This window comes from Lissotriton vulgaris, chromosome 2_1 (genome assembly GCF_964263255.1).
Source record: "Lissotriton vulgaris chromosome 2_1, aLisVul1.2, whole genome shotgun sequence".
Taxonomy (NCBI): domain Eukaryota; kingdom Metazoa; phylum Chordata; class Amphibia; order Caudata; family Salamandridae; genus Lissotriton; species Lissotriton vulgaris.
The window spans coordinates 145,046,004-145,056,953 of record NC_141687.1 but is presented as its reverse complement, the minus strand read 5'-3'; the positions used below and the strand labels follow the sequence as shown (position 1 = coordinate 145,056,953).

The window sequence follows — 10,950 nt, the reverse complement described above, 5'->3', positions numbered from 1 at the left end:
CTCGCCATCTGAGAGATTACAGCGATTGGAGGCTTCATCCTCTGGTTTTTCGGCTGTTGTCCCAGATTTGGGGACGTTGTCACATCGACCTGTTTGCCTCTCGCCTCAACACACAGATTCCCCAGTTTTACAGTTGGCGTCTGGTTCCGGAGGCTCTGGCCACGGATGCTTTTCTCCAGTCCTGGCCTCCTCTCCTGTGTTATGCCTTTCCACCTTTCGTGATGATTCCCCGGGTCCTGGCCCGCGTGAGACACTTTGTCTCGGAGCTCATTCTGATCACTCCTCTGTGGAGGGCTCAGGCTTGGTTTCCAGTTCTTCTGGAGATGAGCTGCTCGACGCCGCTCCTTCTTCCCCACAAGTGGAACCTGTTGCTGGACCCTCTTTGCAAGCCTCACCCCCTGGTACTGTCGGGTCAACTCCGTCTGGTGGCGTGGAGGATTTCGGGGGACGCTGGAAAATCCCAGGTCTATCTTGCGACGCTGCCAGATTTATCGGTGAGGCTTGGGCCCCCAACCCACACAAACGTTATGCGTCAGCTTGGAAACGATGGTGTGATTGGTGTTCACAATGGTCGGTGGATCCCGCTACAGCGGATCTCGCTTTGATTCTCAACTTTCTTGCATCCATTGCTTTGTCTGGGCTGGCTTATAGAACTGTTAACAATTTTCGTTCTGCCATTTCTGCTGGGCATATTCCTCTAGATGGCAAACCCGCTGGTGAACATCCTTTGATTTCCAAGTTGCTAAGAGGCATTCAGATGGTAAAACCTCCTTGTCCAAAGTATGTAGCTTTGTGGGATGTGTCTGTTGTTTTGCGTTTCTTGGATTCCTGGCCTTCCAATTCCTTCTTAACCTGCAAGCAGCTTTCAGCTAAACTGACAATGTTACTGTGTTTGATTTCCTGCAAAAGGGTTTCAGATGTTCGAGCTTTGGACCTTGCAGGTCGTACTTTCTCGCCTGATGGTGTCACTTTTGTTATATCCAGATGTACTAAATGTAATACGTCTTCAGTCACTTATCCTTCTTTTCCTCATAATCCACAACTGTGTGTGGTTCAGTGCATTAAGGACTATGAGGTAAGTACTGCATCTTTTTGGCACGATTTACATGGTCAATTGTTAATTGCTTTGCAGAAACCTTTTAAACCTGTAACTCCTGCTACACTAGCAAGATGGGTGCGTTGGCTCATGCTGGAAGCTAGCATTGACATTTCCTTCTTTATCATTCAGCACGGGGGGCTATGGCTTCCAAAGCTTTTTCCATGGGTGTCAGTCTTCATGATATCATGAAGGCAGCTGATTGGTCTTCTGAATCTGTGTTTAAAACTTTCTATTTTAAACCTATTGTGGATGTTGCTTCAGCAGTGGTGGCTAAGCTTTGAACAAGCATAATCGGAGCCTCCGTCCTGCCATAGAATTAAAAATTTGCTAACATTTGTGCCAAGAATTTTCAATTCGATTAAGGAAAGGAGGCGAGGATTATCTCACCCTTGTTTTTTGTGCCTGCATATCTAAAGTTGATTATATCTGCTTTGTATGCAGTTAGGTTATGCTATACTTCATAATGTTCTATGCACTGTTCCCTCCCTAATTTTGGTTTTATATGCTTTTACTTCATTGTGGGTATGGTGTATTACGGCTCTGCTTTACTTTTCAGGTTCAGACCTTAAATGAAGTTTTTGGTTCGTTCCGGAGGACTTCGGATGTTGCCTCTTCCTTCTGCCTGCTGATGGCCTTTCATCGTGATGTTCTTCATGGATCCTTTGTGTTTTCATTGAGACTTTGAGTTTTATTGTTAACTGTTTTTATGGACAAAGAAAGAGGAAGTGTTGCCCTCTATGATACTTTATATAGTGTTGTATACTCTATGGTTGCCCAGAGTATTCATGGGTATTTTAGTAGTTTTTTCTTTACTGTGTTCTGATTGGCTGCTTTCAGTAAAGAAATGAGAAAGCATAATCCTCGCCTCCTGTCCTTAATAGAATTGAAAATTCTTGGCACGAATGTTAGCAAATTTTTTAATTGTCTATCCAGATGCTTCAGATACGAAGTTTTTTTTATATACAATAAAATAGAATTAAGAGCAACCAGTCCATTATTTTAAAGGAAGATCCATGAGGGGAAAGTTTAGCATTGTATAAAGCCCCACTTTTAATGTTCAGTTGACAAGAGGTGAAAAGGATTTATACAAGGGCCTTCTCCACTGTAGAACGTCGGCCCTTTTGGGAGGTATTTTTGGTCTATTTATGTCCGGTTCCCTTGCCCTTCTGGGCAAGTATGCTTTTTGGTCTATTGAGGACTCTGCAGGACATGGGCTGATTTAGACAGTTTCAAATTGTAGAAAAAGGTCCTGTATCTTGTAATAGGAATCCTTAGAGGCGTTGATGCAGTAAACATTTGGTGCTACGTTCAACGTTCGGTGCTGATTTTGAATGCTGATTCTTTAGGACTATTCCGATTTCAAATGTATTAATGTTTGTTCACAGCACGAATCCATTAAGTTTTAGGTGAAATGCTAACCAAACTGTGCCCTTCCAACATGGCTGCCACACTTATTGCAGCCTAGAAACAGGCTGCTACATAGCGAAATAGTGTATCTGAGACCTGGACCTCTGACACAGTGCGAGAGAAAAGCGGCGAAGCATCAATAGCATTTTCAATTTAGAACATAGAATAATGTTTCTTAATTGATTAATTCATAGTTAGATCGAATGTAATGTTTATGGTGTATTTTAAACTATATTATTAGCTTAGCCATAAACAAAAATGACATGTCCATCATTCTCTATATGTAGCTAACTAAGTCTGATCCGGTCCCCACTTCTTCTCGTCCGACAATGTTGTTCGTAGAGTATAAATCGGTCCTCGTCTTCCCCAGAAGGCCGCATGTACGGAATCCTTGAAATGCGCAGAATAAACAGACGACGCAATTTCAGAACATCGATGTTGTTCTATAAATAACCGAAATTATCCTGGGGGAAATGAAACAATAGCTTTGCAGCATTATATCAATCTTATAGCTTTCGACAAAATCAAACAAACGACCTCTCACTGTCTGTAATCACTAGAGTCCAATGAAGTGTTGACGAAATCTTAACAAATTCCGTTCCTAGAACCGCTCGATAGTCCCTTTTCTATGACAACTTCTGTTTGGATGGCAGAATGGGAGGCGCCATATTGTTTGTTTTGGTTGCCATGGTCACCTTGGCAACCAATACAAACAACATGGCGCCCTCCATCCCCAGGCATTTTTTGTAGCAGACAAGCGAGACTGGGACTTCTCCTGTCTCTTCTGAGCCGGCATTAAGAGCACGCTGAGAGACTGGCAGGTAAGCAGAGCAAAACCACTAACCAGAAGGAGACGGAGCGTTTTAGATCTGTAGTTGGCAACTTTTCTGGATTCACATGCGAAACGCAGTACAAGGGTTGTCCTCTATGCATCTCCATGTTTAGGACATATCCGCATGACAGCCTAGGAAACAACTATAGGGAACAAGGAAGCCGGACGCTGTGCACTTAGGGTTGAAGCAGTGCACGGCATTTCCGAAAGTGGCGAATGGAGGATACCCTTTTAAAGCATTTTACAAACTCAGGGAGCGTCCTTTTGGCCACATAGGGACCAAGAAAGATGAGATTGCATAGCATATTAGCCTCAACACTAAGAAAGTTATGGCTATGAACGTGGTATGATTTATTGGTTGGAACGTGTATTTTTTAACTAATTATGCTGTGCTTTTATATGCTGTTATTTATTGCTATTCATATTGTGAAGTCATAAGCATTAGCTTAGTCAGTCAATTACTTTATTCGATGCTTACAATATAAGATCATAAAAGTACAGTAAAAAAATCTATACATAATACACATATGCATAAAAAGATACAAAAAAGGTAAAAACAACATAACAAACACCATTAGGGAACAGTTAGTAAACGCCAGCTGATGGGAACAGTCAAGTGTTCATTCTCGGGTATAGTGCAATTTCCTAAGTCATAAGCACTGCATTTGGTGTGTGTGCACCTGCGAACAGTGACAGTTGAACTGCAGTTGATGGTACGCTGATTCTTACACAGCCTGCTCATTCTCTTCAAGACCTCTTTTCATCCTATCTTGACCCATTTGGACCAAGGCCATTCCACTAAATGGACCAGTGCTCCCCGCTCTTGGTGTTCACTATTGAAGTTGTAATTCCGCCAGGACTCTTCCGTTCCCTTTCCTATGTTCTTTTACATTTCTCTACTCATGGGGAATACCATTAAACTTGGCTTGGGTCGAAACACGGTCAACTATACTTGCATTTGGGCAAGGGAATACATTGTGTGTACTTACCTGCATGGCGCTATTTATCTCACAATGACCTTCTACTCCTGTTCTTCCCATTGTCCATGTGTTCTCAATTACACATGTTGACGACATTCTTTTAGTGTATCCTGTGTGACTCACTTGTCTTTGGAGCACCGACCACTCTTAGCTCATCTGCTTTTTTATTTTTTTGCGATCCATCCAATAAACTACCTTTATGTATTGCTGATTGCTGTTTATGCTATCTATGAGATGACTTAGACATACAATGGCCCTCAGTTGTTATGTATACACCAAAGGGCATGATGTGGAATCTAAATTGATTCTTAGTACCCGTCCAAAGTATATGCTGCCAAGATGACCTTCGCTTTCCCACTTATACTATGGAAGGTAGGAGGGATGATAACATACAGACAATGTAGTTACCTTCAGTGGACAACAAAAGCGTTTCAGACAAACACATCCAGCATATGGTCTATGACTGGTCTTCGCTGTCTTGTCCTATATGGAATGTCCCATTCACAATGTTTTAATGTGTCAAACGGAATTGATAAGGGCTTATGTCTAATTCATGCTACTTAGTAATAGCACAGGCGTGCCTGATATCCATGCCATTTTGCCAAAACAGCATCTAAATAGACACCTTATTTACAGAAATAACATAGAAATAAAAGACCACCTGAATGAACAGATCCATCCATCCCAAACTATAGCAATATTTTCATTAAAAACATAGACATTGACCTATAATTTGAGTGTCCTGGCAATATAAGAAGATACAATGAGGTTACCTGAAAGTTGATGTTTCACCGAGCTCATTTTCTGGTTGGTAAATATCATCAGCAGAACAACCTGCCATTGATTATAGTTTGACAAAAGATCTTCATCTCTTTAAATCAGTGTTTAGGTGCCTCGACTCTGCTTTGAGGGAAAAAGTGTTCTGCAGATGACTTTACCGTTCTGTGTACAAAGGGGAAATTTCAGTTTTAGCTACTGTTTATATAATTAGAATAATTCTACAAACAAGCTGGTTTAATTGAAATGATCATATGTTGCAGAAAATATTTATTGACGCTTTATCTTCTCAACATTTAGCATGGAAGAACTAATAGAATGGCTTCAATTGCGAATTACCTCATCTCTCAGACCAAGGGCGGATGACCTCAAAGCCTTGTTCTGTGATTCTACTTACAGGTAATCAGCCTGCTTGTAAATCGTATAGTCTGCTTAATGAATACACAAGTAGCACCAATCCCAGTGTGATCGAAAAATCTAACTAATGTCCTAGGCTTCTAACAATTGTTCTTACATTTATACATTAATGTGGTCAGTCAGTTTTTGTGTGCAAAATGCTAAGAATTCTTTTGGAAATCCATTACTTTGTGGATTCAAGAATCAAAACTGCTAAAATATAATAACAGAAAAGGATGTAAAAGCAAGAAGACTGTTATGTGTCATATCTGATATGTTGTTGGTATTTAACCGTAGACCCACACAGGAATACTTATTTCCAAGTTGTATTCTTAAAAAAAATCCTTTAAAAAATGTCCATAACTAAGTAATAACAATTGGCATTGAAGGGGGCTAAATGAAAATCTAGGATCTAACATTTCGTATTTACAGGTGATACTAACATAGACATCCATAAAAGTAAAGCTTTTTTGTAATAGGTGTTTATTATTTTCCCAGTCTAACAGTAAAGCAACTCAAACATGTAACCGCAGTTATAAGAAATAAAAGCACTACATACAGTGACATTACCAGCACACCGTCATATTATACAGATCATTATTCTCTCATAGGACAGATAAAACAGTGACATTGCCTGGCAGTGCAATTCTCTTTGTCTGTTTCCTGAGCCTACTACCTTTACCCTTTGTGATGTAGATCACACATGTTTTGTCAGGTATGTTAGAAATGGGGGTCTCTAGTTAGCAATGGTATACACCTTTGTCCAAATAGGGATGCTTGCTTCCAGTCAGGGAAAGGGGGATACACTCCTAAATAAACCCTGCTCACCCCCTTAGTAGCTTGGCACGAGCAGACAGGCTTATCTCAGAGGCAGTGTGTAAAGCATTTGTGACCACATACAGTAATACAGTGAAAACACTACAAATGGACACCACACTAGTTAAATAAAATAAGTAATCTTTACTAGACGTAACAGAAGACCAAACAACAAAAATCCACAATACTGTAAAAAAAAATGACTTTAAAATGGTAGAAATAGCTTAGTTCAATGTAGATGGTAATAGCAACACTTTACTCTCAAAGTATCTTGGATGCGTCACGCAAAACAAACAAAAGGGTCGCAGGGAAGATGATGCGTAGGTTCCTTGCTTCGGGGGAGGTGCTGCGTCGGTTCCTTACTACAGCGCAGGGAAAGTGATGCGTCGGTTCCTTACCGGAGAGGAGGTGATGCGTCGGTTTCTTACTGTGCTCCGGTGCGATGCGACAAGATGGCACCTTGATGCGATGTGACAATCCGGTGCGATGCGATAAAATGGCATATTTGATGCGAGGCAACAACGTCGATGCGATGCGTGCACACCCAATGGCCGTGCGGCAAAGTCGATGAACTCTGGAGCCGTGAGAGGCCCTGCGACACACTTCTCCAGTGATGCGACGGCGGCACGCTTCTCCGGTGATGCAACGCGCTTCGTCTGCGGTGCGACAGCGAACAGTTGCGCCGGCGGGACGCTTCTTCGGCGATGCAACGGCAACTGCTGCGGCGGCAACACGCTTCTCCTTTTTGCATCGTGCTTCCAGCTCCCGGCGACAAACAGTCTATAGAGGTCCTAAACAGCTGCAGGCACCTCTCTGTAGGTTAGAATTCCCAGCAAGGAAATTCAGGGGGAGCTGGTGGTGAAGTCTTTGTGTCCCTGAGACTTCAGACAGGAGGCAAGCTCAGTTCAAGCCCTTGGAGATCTTCCTCAAGATGACAAAGCAAACAGCAAAGTCATTTCCCCCTTTCCTTGGCAACAAGTAACCACTGCAGGACAACCCCAGACAGCAAACAGCACAGGGGCAGTAATCCTCCTTCAGCTTCTCCGGTGTCTTCTCCTTGGCAAAGGTTCCTCTTGATTTCCCAGAAGTGATCTAAACTGTTGGGGTCTGGTTCCCCCTTTTTATACATATAAATCCTTTGTCTCTGAAGGCAGAGAGTGTCTGTACCTAGTCCAAACCAGTTCTGTCCTCCTGGGTGCAGCTTCCTGGCAGGAGATAGAGACAGCATTGTTTGAGAGCAGACCTGACCCAGGTAGCTGAAAGGAAATCTCCTCCCTCTACTCTCTATTCTATGAGGGTTCAGGTCAGTGAAAGGAAATCTCAGCCCCCCACTCTCTATTCAATGCAGGTCCTATTCAACCCAGCCCTGACCCATCAGACTGCTGGAGCCTAGACCCTCTCCAGCCTCCTGTCACTCACAACCCAGACATGGAATACACAAACATAGCAGAGGCATGCTGGATGGTTAGGCAAGAAAATACCTCCTTTCTAAAAGTGGTATTTTCAAACACAGAATGTAAAAAATCACCTTCACTAAAATATGTATTTTAACATTCTGAGTTCAGGCATACTAAACGCAAATTTCTACCTTGTTCCCTGGGTCAGTTAGGATTATAAGATGTTATAATCAAACTGCCCATTCTAGCCTATGGGAACAGGTAGCCTTGCAATAGTGAAAAGCAAAATTGGCTGTAATTCACTATCAGGACATGCCACACACATCAGGGCATGTCCTACCTTTTACATACAATGCACCCTGCCCTTGGACCTACCTTAGGGGTGACTAATAAGTAGAAAAGGTAAGGTTTAGGGACTGGCAAGTGGGTGCACTTGTCAAGTCGGCATGGCAGTCCCAGACTGCCTTAAGGCTCTGCAATGGCAAGCCTGAGCCACATTTTACAAGCTGCTTCTGTGGGTGGCACAAGCAGTGCTGCAAGCCCACCAGAAGCATTTAATTTACAAGCCCTGGGCACACATGGTGCACTGTACTAGGGTCTGACAAGTAAACCAAATAACCAATCATGGAATCACTAATCCATTACATCATTTTACAATAGGGAGCACTTGCACTTTGGCACTGATCAGCAGTGGCAATGCGCCCAAAGCATCTAGAACAACAAAAACAGATGAGGCCACAGCAAAAAGTGGAAGGGAGACTCATGCCAATGGTGCCAAGTCTCACAAGGTACAATTCGGGTGTTTCACCAGGACCGATAATCAATCAATCAATCAATCAGTGACACTTATAAAGCGCGCTACATACCCGTAGGGTCTCAAGGCGCTGGGGGGGTGGGGGGGAGCCGCTACTGCTCGAACAGCCAGGTCTTCAGCTTCTTCCTGAAGGAGAGGTGGTCTTGGGTCAGGCGCAGGTCGGTCGGGAGGGAGTTCCAGGTCTTGGCGGCCAGGTAGGAGAAGGACCTTCCTCCTGTAGTCGCTCTTCGGATGCGGGGGACGGCGGCGAGGGCGTGGTTGGCTGATCGGAGGTGGCGTTTGGGAGCGTAGAAGTTGACTCGGCTGTTGAGGTAGCTCGGGCCTTGGTCGTGTAGGGCTTTGTGTGCGTGGGTGAGGAGGCGGAAGGTGATTCTTTTGTTGACGGGGAGCCAGTGAAGGTCTCTCAGATGTCCGGAGATGTGGCTGGTTCGTGGGATGTCGAGGATGAGTCTGGCTGAGGCGTTCTGGATCCGCTGGAGTCTCTTCTGGAGCTTGGCGGTGGTACCGGCGTAGAGGGCGTTGCCGTAGTCCAGTCGGCTGGTGACGAGGGCCTGGGTGACGGTCTTCCTGGTCTCGGTGGGGATCCACCAGAAGATCTTCCGTAGCATGCGTAGGATGTTGAAGCATGCCGAGGAGACGTTGTTGACTTGCCTGGTCATGGAGAGGGAGGAGTCCAGGATGAAGCCCAGGTTGCGTGCATGGTCTGTCGGTTTGGGTGCGGTGTCCAGGGCGGGAGGCCACCAGGAGTCGTCCCAGGCGGAGGGAGAGGAGCCCAGGATGAGGACCTCCGTCTTGTCCGAGTTCAGTTTCAGGCGGCTGGTCGTCATCCACTCGGCTACCTCTTTCATCTCTTCGTGCAGGTTGGCTCTCGCGGCGGCGGGGTCGTTGGTCAGGGAGAGGATCAGCTGGGTGTCGTCGGCGTAGGAGATTATGCTGTGAGAAAGTCATCCTTTTTACCCTGATTACTCCAATTTTTTGACTGGTACTGGTGGTAACTGACTATGACTGCGTCCTGGACTCTGCTACCCAGGCCTATGGTCAGTGCTCTGATTAGGAATGGATATGTTAATTACAGTAGTGGCTGCTACCATACCCGGGTGGTGGACGGGGGACAAATAAAGTTAAAAAAAAACCACCTGTGATGGCCGACCGCTGCCTCTCCTTCGTCTTCTTCTTTCTGTCTCCGGTCCGACAGCAGAAAGCATGAGGAAGCACCCGGACTAACAGGCTCCCAGGAGCCAATCACAAAGCTGCAATGCAGCATTGTTATTGCCCTGAGCGCTGTGGTCCGGTGCTCAGATGGGGACACTGGAGCCTTTGCATGATTCTCACCAGGCTGTGTTATGAAACCTGGTGGGGAAGATGCAAAGTGCGCACAACTGTTTGGCTGGACCAAAAGGGCTAGCCAAGCAGTCGTGCACACTTAAGGAGTGCAAACCACTCCTCTTCCTGCTCTGTCCAGCCCCGCCCCACTTTGCCCCGAGAGCCACTGACTTCACTAGTAAAACTAAAATGATTATAGCAATACATTATTATCATTTATTTTTCCTTTTGAGTAGTGGGGCGACGCTACTCCCCCTTAGTGGATGGGCCGCCACTGGGTAATTAGGTGAAATTACAATTGACGCTGACAACCTACCTGTAAATCCCTAGTATATGGTAGGGCATGTAGGTTTGGAGGGAAGGTCAGCATCTTTGAGACACTTAAGTGTGCACTGCTGTGTTACCTGCTGTCATTTCGACTTTGGATTTAAAGGTACTTCCAACGTATTAAACTTCCTTGTGTTGACATATAAGTCTATCCTAGGTACCCCCAAGGTAGGGCGCCATGTAGAAATAAGCAGGTACATTTTAAAAGATGTTTTATATGCCCTTGTGAGCAAAGAACTACCAATTTTGTTTTCCCCATTGAAGCACTTTTAACACTAAAGGATAATATGGGAACACTGTAATACAGTGTAAGTACTGACTGAAGTGAGCTAAAATAATATTTCAAGGGCTTAAAAGATTGGTAATGATAAATCCAACAACTTGCTACTGTTGCATTTGTCATAACTAATACAGAATATAAGCTATAGAACTTTCTTTTCTGTGAGCCAAAAGCTAGCCTTCTAGCAGCCTCTCCTGACTGGCCAGCCTTTAACAGGCTTAGCCAAACTGCTTTGATGATGTGATAAATGGCCTCTGAAGCTGCAGAGAACAAGCCAGGACAAAGCCTGGGTAAATCAAACAGGGCTTCAAAGAGAGCAGGACAGTAAGTAATGCCAACCAGGCCTATCGCCTCTTCCAGTACCCCCAGCCAGATGGCAGCCCCAAGAGTGGAATTTGCAGAAGTGCTGGAAAGGGATTGTTAAGGGAAATGAGCCACACCAGTGGGTTGGATTAGCCAGCTCTTACTCCAAGGAGAGAAATTCTCTGTCTTGATTTTTAAA

At 44.5% G+C, this 10,950-nt stretch overlaps 1 protein-coding gene across 1 annotated transcript in view; it reads left to right on the top strand.

Moving 5' to 3' along the window:
* The first annotated feature begins 3,214 nt into the window (after positions 1-3,214).
* LOC147729704 (uncharacterized) overlaps positions 3,215-10,950 on the top strand; it is a 363,931-nt gene continuing 356,195 nt past the window's right edge. The window contains exons 1-2 of the mRNA XM_086954024.1: positions 3,215-3,327; positions 5,396-5,494. Of these exons, the coding sequence (XP_086810150.1) occupies positions 5,397-5,494 (98 nt within the window). The 5' untranslated portion in view covers positions 3,215-3,327; position 5,396. The remainder of the gene's footprint in view (positions 3,328-5,395; positions 5,495-10,950) is intronic.